At 41.8% G+C, this 21,749-nt stretch overlaps 1 protein-coding gene across 4 annotated transcripts in view; it reads right to left on the bottom strand.

The window, feature by feature from the left end:
- Positions 1 to 21,749, bottom strand: part of STS (steroid sulfatase) — a 119,856-nt gene that overhangs the window by 14,763 nt on the left and 83,344 nt on the right. For all 4 annotated transcript variants that reach the window (XR_014525802.1, XM_083501972.1, XM_083501971.1 and 1 more), the window contains 2 exons: positions 14,695 to 14,854; positions 6,467 to 6,588 (listed from right to left, as the gene is read on the bottom strand). Coding sequence is in view for 3 of the 4 variants with exons in the window: in XM_083501972.1 (XP_083358098.1) it covers positions 6,467 to 6,588; positions 14,695 to 14,854 (282 nt within the window). In the remaining variant the exon portion in view is untranslated. The remainder of the gene's footprint in view (positions 1 to 6,466; positions 6,589 to 14,694; positions 14,855 to 21,749) is intronic.

The raw sequence follows: 21,749 nt of genomic DNA, 5'->3' as shown, positions 1-21,749 counted from the left end.
GAATGTTTACAAGACACAAAGGAATTATTGGGTATATCTGTTTATGTTAACTTTGTTTGTCTTCAGTGAGAAAAAAATACCTTAGAAAATGAGATTCAGCGGCCATACACATTAGTATAGACTCATTTGCTCCAATATGACTACAACTCTGTAAATGGCCATTAAACGATCCCCTGAGTTTGAGTGATGCAAATGTCCCACGTAACCACAGATCTGCTCCTTATCGGGTGACTGCTCTCCTTGTAATGAAGTTGTCAAAGCAATACATTTTTAATAACTCTGATTCATAGGCCAATAAAGTTCCAGAGCTTTTGCTCATGGTATTTTAAAACCCTACTCCTTTATTTTAATTTTTCCAACCATAACATAAAAATCGCATCTGAGAACAGAGAAATGCAGACCTTGAAAAGGATCGGGTACAAAAAAAAGGCTGAAAAAATAGGTATGGGGGAACTACCGCATGCCGTTTCTCCTTTCATTGAGGCACTAGGAAGAAGAAAAAGCTATATATGACATTACATTCCACATTGAGTGTACATGAATATATTTTCTTCTACCTAGTCCACACACAATCTGGACCTGTTGCACATTTTATGCCCCTGAATAGCATGTTAAAAAAAAAGTTTTGTTCCAAAAATAAAATTTCAGTGCAGATTGATTTCCAGTTGGTCTATTTGAAAATAGATGGAGGAGTATATCCAGACTGCCCATTGGCATTGTGGGTGAGTGTATACCATGGTCGCAGTTACCACTTCCTTCCTCATTCATCTGGGGGACGTGCAGGGAGGAAGTGGGGTGGAGAACTTAATCAAAGGGAGGGTTTTCATATGAGTATCAAGTAACCACAGCCATCATTGGTAGATGCCAGGATCTAAAACCAATCTAGATTAAAAGCAGCATGTTGAAGATCCGCAGGCACAATTCCATACTAAGGAAAACGATTTCTTTGCACTGCAAATGGAAAGGCGCACACAGCCTTGGGCACCCTATATTATACCACAAGAGGAAAAGATTGTCTGAGTTTCTGATACACGATGAGCACAGCATATACAACAATGGCGCAATCTGCACTGAAGAGAGAACAATGAAAATGGGGGAAGCATTCTCATCTTAGAACAAGCTGAATCATTCAGGCAGATTTGCGCTAACAACTTATTATTGTATTCCTTATTTGGTAGACCCAGCACTGTTCTAATAGGAACTCTGAAATTCTCCCGTTGTGGCTCTGAACTGTTACAGCCTAAAGCATCTGCGTCATCCAGGCGGGGTGGGTTGGGGAAGAAGCTGGTGCAGAAATTAGCAACCTCCTATGTATGGTGAACATGAGTGTAGCCTAAGGAACATGTGTTCTCAGTACCCTGTGAAAGGAATCCTGAGCAAGCTTGGTATGACACACATACTGTGATTACTAGATATGATAAATGACAATGCCTAAAAGCAAGATCTGGTGGAAGATGTATGTGTTGTCAGTCACATTTGAAAGCTTACCATAACATTATGAAATTTGATGTAATATATGGAAGTCGTAAGTTGCCCAGAAAGTCCACTGTGTTCACAGTTAACTTAAAAAAAAAAATGAAACTTAGGGGGGGAAATAGATAAATTAAAAGTTACATTTCAAGGGAGAATGAGGAGGGTCAAATGTTTCCAGGATGCTTGGATAATTTTCAAAACCATTATCATATACAGAATGCATACCACACATTTGGTAAGTTACAAAAAAATAAAACCTGAAGGCTGAAACTCTATACATGCTGTCAGGGAACTGACATCAGAGGCACGGGAGAAGGAGAGGGTCTATGATTCTGCAGGAGAAGGTCCCAGTGCTCGGGGGAGATTCAGCTGGGAAGAAGGGGAAGGGAATAAGTGTAACACCAGGGATCCAGGAGAGCAACGGGACCAGGAGGTGCAGGGGCTCCAGGACTCTTCGCTAGAAGTTAGTGAGGAGAGCCCACGCACCCCGCTGCCCACGCTGTGCAGGAGACTCCCGCGCAGTGAGAGGCGGAGATGCTTGGGCGTCAAACAGCTCTTATGTTGGCAGCGCTTTAAGAAACGCCCACAGACAGATTCTACGAGTGACGAAGGGCAGCCACGCTGAGATGGGCTGTGCAGTCCGAAGGGTTTAACCAGGCAATCTAATGCCCAAACAGGGCAGGATTACGCACGAGTAACTCCCAACCACTACACATGCTTATCTGGGAAAGTCCTGTTCAATGGGTCTTTTTAAAATTATTATTATTAGTATTAGTATTTATTTATTATCCTTCATTTGATATGCTGCCTGTTAGCCACTTGGGGCATAATTTTTTAGGGACATAACATACAAATAAACAGATGGTGCTGAAATAAACAGATTCTGATGACTGAAACCTGTACATCACAAAAGTTAAGGATATGTGTTTCTAAACATACTTCAGCTGGACGTAACATCTGCTGATATCAGTGTAAGGTTTACTTTGATGTAAATGTGTTTAGAGGTGGGGGGGGATGAGATGCTAAATGTATGGCCCCTAACAAAAACCACCAGAAAGGCAATATATTGATGTTCAGTTTTTAAAGAGAGTTGGGAGAAGGAAGTGCATGGCTGCCATTTTGACAGCAACAACAGATTTGGTACCATATCTGTTCAGTGCCTTTACTTGCTAGCAATGCATTTCCTTAACCAAAATTTTATGCTGAGATTTTCTTATTATTTACCAACAACATTGGGCAGCATGAGAGCGGTGTTGTACAGAGGAGCTGAAAAACTGGAAAGGCAGAGAGATGACAACAAAACCATCACAAAGAGCAATTCTGTGAATGCCCAGCCTGATAAAATCAACCACACATCAGAATAAGAGAGCCAAAGAACTGCAGAGATATTTTCTTTGTATAACTGTAGTGTGCTGGAAGGAGATAAGCCCACATGGAGGACCTTTTGGTATCTTGAGAATGTTCTCTGTGAACATTTTTCTATTGTGTCCACGGGGGAAATGGTTTTTTTTAAAAAAATGAAGATCGGTACTGGACAAGAGACCAGTCGCTCAAGTTCTCTCTGGAGGCTAGCAGCTTGAAAGAGGCATGAACAATGTTTTACCGCTTGCCTCTGCTCCCAAGATAAAGCAATGTGAAAATATCAGGGCTGCAATCGGCCAGGCATCTATCTGTTACACAGTGTGAAGAAGCTCAAGCGGACGATGCAACAGGAGTGAAGAATAGCAGGTTCTGCACTTGGGAACATGCTGGGAGGAAATCTGCTATGTCTTTCCAAAAGACCTGAGACGAGGCCAAGGAAAGGCTCTTTTCCCCACTGTGGCTTTTCAAAGGAAGCATCTCATTCTTCCTAGAAACATATTACTGAACTCAGAAGGATGTCTGAAGAACCCTCTCTCTCTCTCTCATGCAGCAAATGGTACTTATGGTGAAACCATTCAGAGGAATAAAAAAGGGAAGTGAAGGAGAATGATTGAATCCTGAATCTGTTTGTTGTGTTCTTTTAAGAGGCTAAATCTCTACCCCTAAACATGCCACCATTTTCATCTTCCTAGGTCCCTGTACTTCTCTCTCCCAGTCTCTGTGAACTTGTGAGAACTAGTGCCCTGGTTCTGCCTACTGACAAGTTTGGATTTGGAGTGAGATGTCATTAGCATGCTTGTTGATATTCATGACATCTCACTTCCAAGCTTGCACAACTCTCTCACTCCTTTTCATCCAACACATGTGTGGCTATAGAAGTGCTAAGCAGATGCCTAGGATCAATAATGCATTTATTTGTTCAGTTTTTAAACCACACTTCAACTTTTAAGATTCCAGGGTAGTTTACAAAATACAGTTAATACTATACATCCATTTATTTATTTTTAAAGTTTAAACCTTGATCATTACTGTAAAGCAGTGTCTAAATCACTACAGCAGAAGGCAACATAGATATATCTGACCTAAAATACTTCCAAAGGGTAAAGAGATATGTCTTAAGGTACCATTGAACACTCAGTAGTGAGGGTGACAACCAAACTTTCAAGAGGAGAGAATCCCACAGGTGTGAAGAAGACCCTAACTGGCATAAGGGGGGGGGGGAATATAACTCAGTCTAGAATTGGCCATCTCCCTCATCTCTGGTCCATCTAATCCACATCCTGTTCTCACAGTGGCCAGTCAGATGCTTATGAAAATATGCAAAGAGTATGGAAAGACAGCACTGAGTGTCATCCACATATTGGGGACACCATGTTCCAAATTCCCTAGCTGACATCTCTCAGCAGCTTTATATAGATGCTAAAATGCAATAAACTGGAGAAGGAGTGATTAACCCAGACAACAGTAGATAATTCAATGGACCTGGAAAGTAGTATTCTGGGTGGGCTTCAGCCCCCCATAAAGATCAAATTTGCAGCATGAGCATCATGTTAGAACTGGTCTTAATGTTGGAAGTCAAGCAACACCTTTGGTACAAAGTAGTTTTCAACAGTTTTTAAACACCAGCTGCAGTCCCCCCTGGGCAGAAGTAGGGTTGCCACAATTATCCACACCCTGGCAATGTCCAGATAATTATTGAAATGCAGTGCACATAGGATGGCCATTCACGACTTATGTACAATGCAATCAAACCACCAACTGGGTAAGAATATGGTGCCAGCACTTTCGCTTAAGCAGTAATTGGAATATTTATTATTATTATTATTATTATTATTATTATTATTATTATTATTATTTTCTAGACACAATTCAATGTGCTAGCTTTGACTGAAAAGCCCTTTATTCATTCATTCATTCATTCATTTTATAGCTCACTCTCCTTCTCAAAGAAGCCTAGGGCAGTAAAACACAAGTGATAAAACAATAAGAAACAACTTAAAAATAATTACAGTACAGATGCAGAATTGGTAAGAACTTGAGTTAAAAGGCTTGTTGTGTAACAACTTGAGTTAAAAGGCTTCAGTAAGCACCAGAAATACAACGGAAGATTCCAAAGGCTGGTGCCACAACACTAAAGGCACGATTCCTACATTGTGCAGAATGGAGATCTTCAACTCCTCAAGTGCAGAGTGCAGTGATGGATTGGGTACATAAGTGGAGTGATTATCTTTCAGATATCCTGATCCCAAGCTGTACAGTCGTACCTCCACTTACATATCCCTCCGGTGACGTAAACCTCGGGATTCGTAAGCAGCAAACCCGGAAGTATATTTCCGGGTTTTTGCCAGTCACGCATGCACAGAATGGTCCCTCCAGTTGCAGAAACTTTGGGATTCCACCAGAGCTCCAGAACGGATCCCATCTGCAACTGGAGGTACCACTGTATAGGGGTTTATATGGCAAAAATAGCACACTGAACTAAGCCTGTTAGCTAATTGGCATGCAGTGCAATTATTTCAATGGTGGGTCGATGTGTTGGTGATATCCTGACCCAACAAGCAGTCAAGCCACCATATTTTGCACCAGTTGCAACTTCCAGACTAACCTCAAGGGCATCCCAACATAGAACACATTGCAATAATCCAGCCTCGATGCTATACCAGTCCAGAAACAGCTGTAGCTGTCTTACCATCTGAAGCTGGTGGAAGGCATTCCTAATATATGGCTTGGGTATGTGAAGGATCACTTGCCCTCATGCAAACCTGCCCACCTCTTATGATAATCTTCTCAGGATCTTCTGAGGATCCTCTCACCTTTGGTAGTTAGGCAGATGCTGACTGAATATAGACCTTTCAATGTTGTGGAACCCAGGGATCTAATTCTCTGCCCAGGAACATCCAGCTGGTGCTCACCATGTTGGCTGCCAACATTAATTAAAATTAAATCCCATTCTCTTTTAATGCATGGTATTTTATATGCTGCCTTGTGCTTTGATTGCTCTTACTGTTGTTATTGTCATTGTAGTCTTCTGCGTTTATGGCTATTGTTTTGCTGCTCTGCTGTTTTTGCTTTTATTTCATTGTAATTTAAAGTTTTTAAGTATGATTAGGTTTTACCCTTTTTTATTATTTGCTACTACTTCTGTTTTGTTTTGTTGTTAGCCATGGAAGCCTCTGGGTTGAAAGGCAGAGGTCAAAATAAACCAGACTAAAAAGTACATCACACCTTTAGGGATATACTAGAAAGGAACCAAAATTTCCAGGTGGAGAAGGCCTCTTCATTGCTGAGGTAGCATAGGGCGGCTTCCCATATTCCCATGTAACAGACTCTGCCCAAAGTTTTAAAATTTATTCTGATACTAGAGGCTTTAGCACAGTGACAGTGTTAAACTTTGTTATACTGCATGAAATTAATTATCCAATACCAAATTGTTTCCTTTACAGAAACTGGCTTTTTCACTAAGATAAAAGAATAGCAGAGATAAAGGAAATAAGGAGAAGGGTTAGGCACTTCAAGCAATTTATTTGTAACCATAGCCCAAGGCCTTCCTTCTCTCCCACCCCCAATTCTTTTCAAGTTGCAATAAAAATTGCATAAAATATTTAAAATGGGATCAGACAATTTTACTTACTGTTTCCTGGATGCCAGCGCACTGCATTTAAATATGCATTACAGTAATGGAAGAGAAATTCATGCTTGGATCGGAGAGCAATACCTCGAAGCAAGGGCATCAGATCATGTCCATCAATAATTCTGAATGAGAAAGCATTTCAAAATCAGGGAGCAGAACCCATAGGCTGCCTGCCTGAAAAGGAATTCTAACTATGCAATTCCATTTCTTAACAAAAACTTTTCACAGATAACATTACACCAAGAGTGTTATGACCAGTTATATCACATTACATGAAAGCAAACCTGAGTTTCATGCACCAAGTTAGGTCACCTCCAGTCTATCAGGATTATGTGATTCAGATGCAAACAAGAACTCTCAGTTTCCACATTTCAAGTGGATTAAACAAGTCCACTTTTTAAAAATAAGCAAAAAAACTCCAGACATTTTCCAGTTTGTAAAATGAAAGGGAAATGTAGTCAAAAGTGTGGGGTCGATGAATGACTAATGGGAAGATGTCAGCAGTTCTCCCCCCCCCCATTTTTTTTATTGGTTTTCCAAATTTATAACAAACAAATAAAACGAAAACATCAAATACAAACAAACAAACAAACATTTATCTTAACTATAATAATTCCACTTTTGTTAACATTGTTAAGTGACTTCCTCAAATCCTCCCAGCTGAGTTTCCATATCAATCATTATAGTTTTCCAAAACTATTTTCACGTAAAATTTACTTAGTCAATTAACATCTTTCTTTCTTTTCATATTGACTTCTATCCTTAATATTATACAATTTCACGTATTTAAATCCTAGGCCAATCTATAACTCACAAGTATTTCTATTTAAAGATGTCAGCAGTTCTGGAGGGAAGTTCCCCCCAAAATTCCCCTATTATCAATGCAAATGTCCCTGCTCATGTCCTTATCTATTGCTCTTTTTTATAATGAGATACATAAGATTTTTATTGAACCATTTTTATGGAAATTCCCAGATGCATTTTGTGGGGTTTTGTTGTTGTTGTTCCTTTCACATCAGAACATATTCATTTCTTCCAGGCTAGCTAAATTTTGTGCTGCTGCATGTAAAAAAAACCCCCACCAAGGACTAATTTTAGCAAACTTGTAATTTTGTTTTATATTCCTGGCATTCTATAGTATAATGCGGTTATTAGCCATTTTATTGTTGTGGCTCTCTATTTTGTTTTGCTTGGTATTGTTTATGCATTTATACAAACTTTCTTTGTATAAAGACTGATAATAAAGAGACTGATTGATAGGAAGATATGAAAACATCCCACAAGCAAATCAAGATGAATGCATAACCACCTCTCAAACAAATGAGAATGAATGCTCAATAAAGTCCAAATATAATCTAACCTCTCAGTAAGAAAATCAGGATGGCTGCTAAATAAATAGGTAGCTGGGAGGTATCTTATAATTTGTAGGGACTATTAGCCAAGCCTGACTCTTTTTGATCAGTATAATTCATGTGTTTCCAGAGATGCATCTGTCCCATTCATAGGATACATTTGAGGTGTACATTTTAAAATATTGGCTATGTCTTCCTTTCATATTCCTGACTATAGGGCTCATTTTGTCTTTTAAAAAAACAACCCATACACATGCATAAGCCCCATGCAATTCATAACGTAACAAATTGCTTCATGCATTCAATAAGAGAGTACAGCATTCAATTTGTTGGCAGAGAAGGTAGGAGTTGAAGTTATAAGCTAACCAAACATGTTTCCATTCATTAAATTCTCAAATATCTCATATTTACTCACAGGGCGGAAATGAAGCTACAGTTTTGGCATGGTGCGAATCACAACATTTACAACTGTTTACAGAGAATTAACTCAATCTGGAGCATGTTTTGATTGAAGCGTATTGTATATTAAAAGTCTGAAGAAGCTCTGAAGCATATTGGATGCAAATTGTGCACTCAGGGCTTGCGCCCCAGGACCGGTGTAATAGATTTCATATATATATGTGGTGTTGGCTCCAGGTTTGGGTGACCTTGGCCAAATTCCCCCAGTGGGCCAAGATCCATCCCACTGTCACTGACGGTTGCCCATTTGATAGCACAGTTACCCAGAGAAGAGCAAGAGGAGCCTTCTCCATCTCCTTACTTTTGCAATGACCGCCCCCCACATTAAATGGAAGGCGCCCTTTGCGTGGTCACGTGCAGCCCCTGGACCCCATGCGGCACCATTAGCACAGGCTTGGCTTCGCCTCCCCCCAGGTGGGATACCTGGAGGTCTCTGCCTACCTCAGTCAGTTGCCCAGTCCCGCCTGGGGAGGCGTTGCCAAGGTGATCAGGCCACGTAGGGGGAGGGACCACCTGCCCACACAATAGAGGGAGGATCTTACCTGGGAATCGTCAGCTGGCTCCAGAGCTTCTCCCACCCTACCCACCCTCAGTTAAGATTTCTTTTGCAGGTACCTTTTCTCCACAGGTACGCGGGTACTGCTACATCAAGGTTGCTGTTGAAGGGCCGGAAAGGAATTCTCCTGCATTGGCAGGTTTGCCTTTCCTGTAGCAAAACATCTCAACTTTGCTGGTATCAGGCCTTGGGCGGAATCCTTTATCTTGCCTGAATGGGGGTGGCGTGCAGCAGTGACCCACGCCCCCCTCCTCTCTGCAGCGGCGATACCAGGGTTCCCCGTTAAACGGGTTGTTTGAGGGGAGGCTTTGGCCGTATGCCTAGAGGTCGTCATTGCTCTCCCCTGCAACGGTGGCATAATGGGGGCAGGCTCTCTCTACTTGAACATATGTTCTCCAGAGCCAGCCCATACCCCCCCCCACTGGATAACCCTGATGTTCCCCAGATCCCTGGCGGGGGACTGGGAGGGATAAAACGCCCAATGCCTGAGCCAAGGTCTACCCACATCTGAAACATAATAAAGTTGTGGCCAATTTTAATCCCATAGCACGTTGTCTTGAGTCGTTATTCCACACAGGGGCCGCCTAGGGTTTGGGGGACTCCACCTGTCCACGCAAATGAAGGTTCTGAGAGTCAACAGTGGGCATCCTGCAGGGGTGTGGGCCTTTTCAGGTGTCCAAGAATGCCTACTTCCAATGCCAGCCCCGCCCAAATGTCTGAAATTAAATCACTGCATTCTTAACAAATGCATGGAACAAAGAATAGGGAAAGCACTTTCTTCTAGTGCTGCGACTGCCTCTTTTTAAAAAAAACTAGAGTGATGACTACAGTGTTGCAGCATAAAGAAGAAAGACATTCCAAAGGGTTGTATTTCCATGAAATCTGTACACATCGAGACGACTGGACAAATGGAAGCATGACAGAATTACTATTTCTATTGGATGTCCCAAGGCAATGATGGATCTAATCTTTCACATCCTGTACCCTTCCAGCCCTGTCTTTTCCCACAGGCATTTGATAAATCATCAGTTGTACCAGAGTGTCTCTTGACTGCAGTTCTGCTGAAATGCCACTGTCTAGTCTGTCAGCTGGTGCTATGTATTTGTGTGTGTTGCATAAAAGTAAAAGTGACCTTGCCTTTTTTGCCCTCAGTATAGTTCGATACCCTAGCAAAATGGGATGGACTAGGTCGCTTGAAAGCTAATTGGCTGCTGAAGTGGGCATCTTATACTGTAATTGGTTGCATGGCAAGCAGCCTTTGGAGCAGTCACATTTGAGAGGGGGATGAAGAAGGACTGCCAATGCTTGGATAATTTGTCTGGAGTCAATAAAACTGTGTTATGAATAAATCAACACTGAAAGAAGTAAACCATCACAAAGGATTGTACTCTGCAATGATCAGGTGCTTAAGCATCAGCAAGAATTCTCTATGTGGTTTAGGTAAAGGTAAAGGGACCCCTGACCATTAGGTCCAGTTGTAGCCGACTCTGGGGTTGCGGCGCTCATCTCGCTTTATTGGCCAAGGGAGCCGGCGTACAGCTTCCGGGTCATGTGGCCAGCATAACTAAGCCGCTTCTGGCGAACCAGAGCAGCGCGCGGAAACACCCTTTATCTTCCCACCGGAGCAGTGCCTGTTTATCTACTTGCACTTTGACGTGCTTTCAAACTGCTAGGTTGGCAGGTTTAGCACAGTCTATATTATCAAATAATAGTATTGTAGAATCATAAGGGACCCAATGGTCATCTAGTTCAACCCATTGCAATGCTGGATTGGAATCAATATTTCAGTCTGTTAAATGGGAAGAAGAGGGGTGATTCAAAGCCTATTATCTCGAAAAGCAATGGGAGAAAACGCTCAGAATGCTAGGTTGAACATGTCACCAACAGTAGGTGAGAATGCAAGTCAGTGATTGGCAAAAAGGGAAATAAGCAAGTGTAAAGAATGGCCCTAAGCAATTTAACATAAACCCTGAAAATATCACATAGTGGTGCATCAACCCACTTCTTCACTGTGAGCTAGTAACTTCAAGAATACTGTGTTCAACTCCATAATGGATTTTGCAATATCCCCTGTGTGTGTGTTTTATGCTTCATTTAGTCATTATATTTATTATCTCACTTTTTAGCCAAGATTTCAGACAAAACAGCTTGCAATTATAATCCACAAACGGGAGCACTATATGTTAAAAGAATATGAAGGTTTGTGTGGCAGCCTATTCTAGTTTCTGGCAATATGGTCCAGATTCCAGGCTGTGCCCTCTAGACAGAGAAAGCAAAAGAGCGGCAGATGGACTTGGGGGCGGCTGGTGGTACAGATACTGTCTAGGAGCAGCCTGCTATGCATCAGGTTGAAATGGTCTGATTCAGGTGATACCATGAAGGGAGATTAATTGGTGCATGAACAGTGGAGCACTCTCAGAGCAATTGTATTAGCCCTGAAGGTGAGCATCCTATGGACTCTGCTTCAGGCAGCTCAATTATTAGAGCCAAGACCAATGGTAGCCCAAAGAAATGGTCCCTTAATTCTGTAGGATTCTGTTCACATAGAATAGAATGGTACATGAATCTTTAGCACCATGTTCTAGAAACTAAAAGGGCATTAAAGTAATATGAAGATTGATTCTTAATATGCAAACATGCATAGAATTGTAATCTTCTATATTTTGGGGCTGATCCTGCTACATTATAGAAAAACTAGGCTTATCCAGCTTAACTTAGTGGGCATGCTTATCTCCCAGTGGCTCTGGTAGAACAAGGAAGCCTAACTTTCACTGAGTGGCATCCTTCACCTATATTACTATACTCCTAAGTAAAAGAGAACTAAAGTCAGTGTACTGAAAGAAGCAAAGATCAATAGTGTTGAAGCAATGATTCTTCAACATCAACTTTGTTGGACTGGTCATGTTGTTCAGATGCCTGATTATCTTCTTCCAAAGCTACTACTCTATTCCCAACTTAAGAATAGAAAGAGAAATACTGGTGGACAACTAAGAGGTTTAAAGACGCTCTCAAGGCAAATCTTAAAAAATGCAGTATAAATACAGAGAATTGGGAAACACTGGCCTGCGAGAGCTCCAAATGGAGAATAGCCTCTACCAAAGGTGCCATGGACTTTGAAGAAGCATGAACTCAGGACGAAAGGGATAAAAACATCAAAACCGTGTTCATGGAAGACAATCTTACAAGGCTACAAGTGATCGCCAAAGAAGATACTCCTAAGATGTGTTGAGTACTGACATTTTGTAAATAAGAAATAAATAGATCATATTTTAAACAAAATATTTGAGTTAATAGCAACTGTATTGTCAATTATTTGGCATGGGATTTCAAAAAGAGAATGTGCCAGATATGTGCAGATTTCCATTCCTCATCAGTGGTATTCACCTAAGACCCATTGAAATTATTCAATATTACCAAGTCAGGTCTAATAATTTTAAAAGTTTACTTAGTTGAATAGCACCCAATAAGTTTTAGGTCCAAATATGTCAATGGGTTCATCACAAGAGCAAACTATTCAAACACATTTTTTCTCACTTTTCACCTACAATCATAAGAGCTACATTTCTACCCTCTTGACAAAGCTTTCATTGCTGGGATTCCCAGGACTCTGCCATGAACTGTTAGAGCCCTAACCAAATGTCGCCTATCTGTGCACTGGTAATTGGAGAAATGACTGAACCCGAAAACAGCCTAGAGCAGCATATGGCAAGTCTGCTTTGAAAGAGCTTGCTAGCTGAAGCAAAGAGTAGAAAAGATATTCTGAATTTAGATCAGGGGGGTGGGGTGACTTTTAAATTTGCATGATGTAAATGAACACCAGTTGTCAGGCTAGTATTACTTTAGATCTGCAGGGGAAAAGTTCACAGCTGGTGATTTATTGCGTGTATATAAGAAAGAGCAGAATGATGCTGGTGTCACGCCCAAGCATCTATGACTTGATCAAAAGGAACGTGTACGGTAGGTATAGAGTACTGTCAGGAAGAAAAACCCATCTTCTTCAGCCATGAAGAGAAAAAGTAATTAAAACACTCCTACTGATGCTATTATGGAACTCAAAGATCAAAGCACCTGAAGGGCTTATGGAGAACCTGAAAGTTCAGCTATTTAGCATGCTGTGGAAATGACAAATCATTGCAGTCGGCAAGAACAGCTTTAAAAATAGTGTTACGTATGATATGGTCATAGCAAAGTTAAAGGCAGATCTAATGCAGCATGTTCTCATTTGATGTCCTGTACAAAAGGTTCAGGTAACATTATGGCATACCTAACCTTATTGCATTTTATCTTCACATCAACCCTATAACATAGTTTGGCCTGTGATAGTGACTTGTTCAATGTTTACTCCTTCTATTTAATGATTAAATATGAATTTTCAAATGCAACCTAAGCACTTGACGAGAGCAAAATCAAGCAAATGGTCTGCATGAAAGAGCCATCAGAGAGAATACAGTACAGAGAGAAGCTTCATGTCAACCTTATTTTTCAATGTTCGTAAAATCATCAAATGATGCCCTGGAAAAGACCCTGATGTTAGGAAAGATTGAGGGCACAAGGAGAAGGGGAAGACAGAGGACGAGATGGCTGGACAGTGTTCTTGAAGCTACTAACATGTGTTTGACCAAACTGTGGGAGGCAGTGGAAGACAGGAGTGTCTGGTGTGCTCTGGTCCATAGGGTCATGAGGAGTCAAACACAACTAAACAACAACAACAACAACCAGTGGTAGACCTGCATGTGTGATCCAGAATCAGGAAGCATTTGAACCTAAACCACTAAAATTAAACCCGACATCCTAGGCATTACATCATGTATTAAGAGTATGCACTACAACATGCTTATTGACAGAGCAATCGTATGCATGACTGCTCAGATCTGAGTCCCAAAGAGCTCAACGGGGCTTCTTCCCATGTAAGTGAATATAGGACTGCAGCTTAAACATACTAATAATGCAGCAGTAGATAACCTTTCACTCTAGAATAGCCCTGCAGCATTCAAAAAGACTTCAGTGGGGAAAAGCTGGGCTAATTAGATGAGTGACTGCTCCCTTAGGAAAATCCTACTACTACTACCACCACCAATAAAATAAAATATGGAAACGGGCTTTACTTTACTCATCATAGCCCCAGTGAGGAAACTATAGTTATAATGAAGTAATGACTTGACTGCTACGTTGTGCAAATACTAGTAAAAGACATAAGACAGTAAAATGTATATACAATTTCCATAGAAATTCAACACATCATAGAGAAAGGTAAACTGCAGTTCTTGTCCTTGACTTCCCATGCTAAATGTGCAGGAAGTTATATGGAGGAATTTCAGCAATACCTGCTTGCTGAAGCCCAGAAAAAGTTTTACTGTCTGATTGTATTTATTTGTTTAATAAAATTTATAGGCAGCTTGACTGTAACACCCCCACTCCCCAACCCTTTGAAGCAGTTATGATGACCTATGTGCATAGAACATCCCACAGGGCCATTCAGCCCACTTTACGAATATGGAGATATTCACACATTATATATGACCACTTGCCTCACAGGATACATCATCTTCTGTTAGTAGTGAGACATCTAAGGTGAGCAATTGATTTGGGGTCATTTTAAGTAAAGCAATTGTTATGTAGCTGAAACAATGAAGTTCAGAATGAGACAATGGAGAAGGTTTCAAAACAATGTGAAGAAAGAAGTGGCAACTATGAACCAGTTATTATTTGAAGAAATGCCTGACATATACTGGTTTAAGACATGATAAATATTACTGAGAACAAGTTATTCTTAGGACTGTTGAAAGTGCCTTCAAAGGCAGCAGAGGTTTGTTATTTTTGGATGTTACGTCTTTTATGACAAATGAAACAACATTCCATACCTGTCACTGGGCAGTGATGCTCCAGCAAGTTTAACTATTGTGGGGAATATATCCATATTACTTGTAGGCTCATCGATATGTGTGCCAGGCTTAAACACTCCAGGCCAGCGGAGAAGACCAGGTACTCGAATCCCTCCTTCCCAACTTGTAGACTTTCCACCTAGAGAAAAAGGATTACAAAAATTAGGGATGAGCAACTTGAAGACATCCAGATGTTATAGGACTCCAACTCCCATCATACTCAGAGAGCATGGGCAATGGTCAGGGGTGATGGGAGCTGTAGTCCAACAACATCTGGCAGGCCACAGGTTCTCCATCCCTGTAATAGTCCAATCAAACAATTTGCCAGATTGATCCATTAACCTTGTTATCAACCCAAATGGTGCCCCGTTTGTTAACTTTGTAGGCAGTCTACCTTTAGCACAACTGGGAGCCTCGCCAGTTTAAGGACAGGATTATGAAACACTGTTTAGACCAAGGAAGTAAGTCTTGCTGTTGTTGCTGTCTTTGAGCTTTTACAGTAAAATGTTTGATGTCTTACTCTTGTCTCAGTTATTAGATACAGCACCATGATTAATCATGGAGCAGATCTTTTAAAAAAACAGAATTGTTTTTAATAACAGTCCTTGGAAACTTGAAGATGCAAGCACCACAATAAAGAGACATTCTCCCACACACTCACACAAAGGAAGAAAATGTTTCCTGTACACCGCCTAATAACAAAGGATGTACACTTTTGACTTCACAGTGATTATTTTTGCTTGCATAAATTTAATCAACAGACAAATCAGCCCAAACTCACATGAATTATAAATTCATGATTTATTAAATCAGGTTGCACTCTTATACATCTCTTCTGAAAAGATAACACATGCAGCTTGCCCAATCTGCAAGTGGGCACAAAAGATGGTAGTCAACTAAGTTTTATTTAATGTGGACCCACTGATATTGTAATAATTGTAGTGGAAAGCTGAAATTTCAAGGGAAAACTAGGATTTTTGTTTTTTTATTGTTTCCTAATTGATAAATCTTTCTCAGACTAGCCATAGTGAGACATACTTCAAAACAACAACATCACCATGTAGAGAGAAGTCTAAGTACCAGAAAAGGATGGGTGGGCTTTTCATGTCCATCCCTCATGATGGCTATAAGATCCAAATTTCTGTTCACATAAGTAAGGCCACCATTCTGGCAGCATCTTGAACAAAAATATTTCAGATAATGGATTCCACCACCTTATGAGCTAGATAGTTTTTCATCATTACTGCAACTCTGATTGGTGATTTTTGCCAAAGAACACAAGCCTATGTATCAGAAGCAAGGAAGCAATGGCAAGATTATGTCCTTTAAAAAGTGGAAGTTTTGCCCAGCTGAAGAATTATTATTTTTTAAAGTATAAACTCCAGCTTATTTTGCATCTCTCCCAAAAGGGCCACAAAATGCTTATTTAACTTAAATACTGTTGTGAACTGAATTGTCCGTGACCCCACACAAAAATAATCCTAGGGTTGTGATGCTATTAGCTCACCAAAAATTACCTCTCTATGTGCTGCAGCACTGAAAATGTTGGGAAATATTAGAGTGGTTTGGAAAAATAAAGCAGCGAGTATTGTAATTGCATTCTATAAATCTATGCTGCAGCAACACTTGGAACACTGAACTGTGCGCAGTTGCGGCCACCCGCTTTTCTTTTCTTTTTTAAGGATATAATAGAATGAGAAGATAATTGTTGTGGGGAAGAGACAGAGATCTTTTCCTGCCAAGAAATTGAGGCTCTTTAGAATAAAGATGACCATGAGGCGAGGCAAGCTCAATATGTTTTGCTGACTGCGTTGAAGGAAAAGATGGAGTCTGCCCTCTCCCACACACTACATAAACAAGCCAATTGGACTGTTAATTGAACCTTAATTCAGCATTGATGATGGGACAGTGTTCTCCAAGACAGTTCAGTGAGCAAACAACTCAGGGGCGGCAAGGCAGCTCTGTTCTTCAACCCTTCATGGCTGCTGCCCACTTCCCAGTATCTGCCCCCCGAGAGTGGCTGCTTCACTCTGCCTAATGGTAAGCCGGGGCCCTGCTCAGAGATGGTATTTGATGGCTGTGTATCTTTCTTTCCCCTTCCTTCCTCTGGAACACCTTCTCCGGAGGTTTCCCCCCCATCCACATTCAAGAAAGTAGCTGCCAGGGAAGGGTACCACATCAACAGCAGTGCTGTGCTTATCAGGAGAGAGGGTGAGACTGTAATACAAGGAGAACATTGCCTGAAATAGGGAGAAGGCATCTTACTCTAGTTGTCAACTGACACAAGATCCCTTTGTCCAGTGTTTAGTGATTCCCACCTCCCACTGCAGCTCTGTATGATGCACTTCTGGGTGGGTGAGGAACTGACCTTGGAGAGTGTCGGGGACTGGGCAGAGGAGGAATGGTGGAGACTGCCTCTCCATCCTAACTCTTCCAGGGAGGGGGAAGAGGAAGACAGTATAGATTTACAACAGGGGGTTGAGGGAGGGAGCAGCTCAGAGGCAGATGAGGGGAAAAGCTGGGAAATCATGGGACAGCTGACACGTTATTAAAAAGCATTCTAGACCTTCCATCTCCCAGAACCTGGCGAGCCTTAAAAGTAAGAGAGCAAAGAACTCAAAGACAGAGGGCACATAGCACCACTCGTAGAGGAGACGATAAGAATGATGAACGAGGAAGTGGGAGAGAAGGGGGGCGGTGGAGATTCACTCAGGACAACACCATTATCCAAGAGGCTGGGTTCTATAGCCTCTTTCTGTAAAGATTGAAATAAAAAGGATGGTAAGAAAGTTTTCCTTGTCTTTATAATTTCCTGGGCTACCAGCCAGGAGCTGCTGACAGCATCCTGACAGAGAGAGTGGGGTTTTTTTGGGGGGGGGTATAGGGTACTTTAGACATGACGGCAATAAGAGCGTAGTTCCATGAGCTGCCTTCTGCCAGTTAACTCACAGGCAATATAGTAGAGATTTATTAAAATTATGGATGGTTTGGAAAGAGTAAACACAACTTAAACCACCTTGAAAGGGGATTAGAAAGAACTCTGTTCATGTTTACAGAGCTACTATACTTCTTAATTCCATATGTTAGTGTCAGACTCTGACCTTCCAAAACCAACTAGATGTCAGATATAATAGTGGACTATCAGTGAAATCCTACTTATGTGTACTCGAATGTATGCACCATTGATTTCAATAGGACTTAGGAACATGAGTACAGTCATACCTCATGTTACGTTTGCTTCAGGTTGAGCGTTTTCAGGTTGCGTCCTGCGGCGACCTGGAAGTACTGGAAAGGGTTACTTCCGGGTTTTGCCACTCGCGCATGCGCGCAAAATGATGTCACGTGTATGTGCAGAAGCGGCGAATCGTGACCCGTGAACACAGGTTGCATTCTGCTCATCTTGCGAATGGGCCTCCAGAACAGATCCCGTTCACAACCAGAGGTACCACTGTATAGGATTGCAGCCTAAATGGACCTTTGGTCTGAACCAGTAAGGCAGTTAATTAATTGTCTCCAAAAATACTGGCAAATGCATTTTGCACACTTAACATTATTTAATGCAGTGTTTCCCAACCGGTGTTCCGGCTGGTGTGCCGTGGGAGGGAGGCGGGCGAGTCGGGCGGCGAGAGGCGGCGGCGGCGAGGATCCGCGTCGAGCCGGGGGCGGCTCCGCGGTGCTGGTGCCGAGCGGCGGGGCAGCGCGCGCAAAAGGGAGGAGCGCGAGACAGCGGAGGAGGAGGAGGCCGGCATGTCCGGGCAGCAGCAGCAACAGCAGCAGCAGCAACTCCCGGCGACGGCTCCTCCTCCGCCCGCTATCGCCGCCACCACAACAGCCGCCGCCGCCTCAGCTGCCGCCGTCCCTCAATCCCTCGCTCTGCTGCCTCCTCCCACCCCGGCAAGGGGAAGGGAAAAAACTTTCACTTTTGTGCGTCCCTCCCGGCGTGACGCTGCGCGCTGACGTCCCGGGGCGGGGCTTTAATGGTGGTGTGCCGCGAGATTTTTTCCCGGTAAACAGGTGTGCCGTTGCCCAAAAACGTTTGGGAAACACTGATTTAATGCTTCTCTTTCTTCATCTGGCGTGGGATTGCAGTCAACAGCTTTGTTTGCTGCCTTTCTGTACCTTACCAAACATTCCTTGAGCATGTCACCTTCAGTGCCAACACCCCATGAGGGGTCAAGAGAGAAAGAAGCAAAACTGAAAATCCCCACTTCATGAGTGAGAATGAATAGCAAGCATGCTTTTGTGAGGCAGACAACAACACAGTATGAAAATGTAGAATGGACATGGAATATGCATTATTTCAAAGACGCCAAATATATATATATTATCTGTTTGGAATGTGTTGGCCAGAAAAAATCTGAACAGAATTTCACGAAAGGCAACCAAAGAACTGGTAGAAAGATCTATTATTTCAGGAAATGAAAAGGCCATATTTTTCAGCAAGTGATAGCAACAATAGGTGTATCCTCTTGACAGTATAATATGAATTAAATTTAAAATCAATATGCTAGTAGTTTGTGTTTCTTTCTGCTGCAGCTGAATGTGAGGTTAGGAATGCAATATTCTTCAGTGAATTAAAATGTTGGATCAAGGGCAGTCTTTCATTTCATGTCAATATAGCAATTATCACAAGTGGAAACAGCTGAGAAGTTTAGGAGTTAAAACCACACTAAAAAAAAGTTCAAAGCAATGCTCAGCTACTCTATTATCTAGCCCAGTAGAAATGAACAGGGAAATTTAAAAGAATAAATCAGGGCTGATGAAGTCCACGCGTTATTTCATTTCTGATGTGTTGTTATATTTTGATCACAAATAGTATACTGTGTGCAGTTTGAAGATGACAACTATGTTAAGGATCAAACCCATAAAAATGGCTTTAAAAATCTAAACTAATTTTAAAAGGGGAAAAAAATCCCAACATGAAAATATCAGCTGCTTTCAATCTCTCTTAGTGGACAGTTAAAGCACTGAATATTTAGTAGTTTCAATTTGAATTTCAGTGTGAACCTTCCTGTCTGATGAGGGAGAAGCTATTGTTGAACAGCTATACAAGCCGTATCAGAATCAAGCTGTGCTTTTTTTTTCCTTGCCAAAGTCCTGAAGACCAATCATAGCTCAGACAAAAATGTTCAAAGGTTGGTTCCAATGGTTGAATCCAACAAAATCATTGTGTGCATTGAGCAACTTCCACAAGCACAACAGAATTTCCATCCCCTACACTGCCCCAGCCTTCCGCCCCCCACTTGCAACTGCTAAAATTTGCTCTGGGGTTTCCCCCAAGTATCTGGAGGATATTTAGGAGTAGTGGAGGTTCACAGGAAGAGGAGAGGGAGCGGACGTTTCATTGTGCTTGAAGAAGTTGTCCCATGTGCACCATGATTTAGCTCAGGCTTCCTTAACCTTGGCCCTCCAGATGTTTTTGGCCTACAACTCCCATGATCCTTAGCTAGCAGGACCAGTGGTCAGGGATGATGGGAGCTGTAGTCTCAAAACATCTGGAGGGCCGAGGTTGAGGAAGCCTGATTTAGCTGAACACAACCCTGTTGCTCTGGGAACTGTGGAATCCTGAGATAGTCCAAAGCCCACAGCCCAAAGAAGCTGCCATGTTTTCAGGACAAATGAGCTATGTAATTCCAGAGTTTTTCTGGAAGAGTTTAGGCACTCTGTAACACGCCTCAGCCCAGCCTTAGTGTCAGGGTAAGGCAAAACTGTTAGCAGGGCCAGGTTTACATAATACATAAATATGATATCTGTCATAATTTTAGTTCCATGGTTTGGAGATTTTATCGCTGTGCTGACTGAAGGTATATAATGCTTTAAATGGCTGCTGGTGCAATTGTGTGTTTATGTGTGCTGTACTGTAGATGGTGACCCTTATTGTTCTGCTGAGTTTTATAGTTTTAATATGTTGCGAGCTGCACTGGCAGGGTCAGATGTGAAAGACAGCACACTAATGTTGAAATACATAAATCTACCCTGAGCGTGGCCTGAGAAGCTCATGGAATGCCAAACTTCTTTGCTCACAAGTCTCAGGAATGCCCTTGAGCTGTGTCAGGGTGGCCCAAGACATATTGCTGCCTGAGGCAAAAAGCAAGATCGTTTCCCTGCATTCCACATGCAAAAGCCCACTGGAGTGGTAGTGAAATATTACTTCAGCACTGGTGACATGAGAGGGCTCTTTGGTGTGCTTGTGACAGCAGCCTAGCACATATGGGTCATTTAACATCCCCAGCTCTTTCCTCCAACAGACCGGAATGACAGGGGAGCTTCTCCTGTTGCCCCAGCATCTGACACAGTTTTACCTGATGGGAGGGTCATCCCTGAGCTATGTCAGGGAATTCATGAAACCCAGAAGTCCTGCCATTGGGCCTTTTGAACACTTAATTCTAGTGTACAGAACGTGAAAGATAATGCAAGGCATTCAAAAGAATACAGGGACAGGGACAGCTGGAGTTGCTCTTCAGTCACAAAGTAAGCAAAAATAAAATGTAAAATACTGTTTTAACTAAGCTCTAACGATCTGATCAGGTTCAATGAACCTTGATTGGATTCAACAGAATGGAAATAAAATTGGCAATAATTGTGTTTATGACCAGGTTATGTCTAAATAACCTCTGACTCAACTAACATAGAGATACTTCGGATATCCGGTCTCATGAGCAAGTACTAGAATAACCATGAAAGAGAACGAAGATAATAATGCCATGATATTCACAGCAGCAATAAAAACGGCACTTGCAACAGCAGCAGCATTGAAACTAAACTAACCAGACTTTGAAAGAGAGACTGAGCAGACTAGAGAGTATTCAAGGTATCCCAAATGTGCAAAACAGAAATTCAGGATGAACAAACACAGAAGGAATTCATTTTTAAGTAATGTCCATAAGTTCTTGTTTTGCTGGGCTTTGGACCTCTGCTGATGTTATTATATTAAAAAGGTAAAGGTACCCCTATTAACCATGTATAAATTACATTTTTAATTGCACGCCTCCTTGGACCCTTTGGGAGCCAAATGGCAAGCTATAATTGATTTT

This window comes from Podarcis liolepis (genome assembly GCF_965112155.1).
Source record: "Podarcis liolepis genome assembly, chromosome: 4".
Lineage (NCBI taxonomy): Eukaryota > Metazoa > Chordata > Lepidosauria > Squamata > Lacertidae > Podarcis > Podarcis liolepis.
The sequence above is the reverse complement of the archived record's forward strand: the minus strand, read 5'-3'. Positions and strand labels throughout refer to the sequence as shown.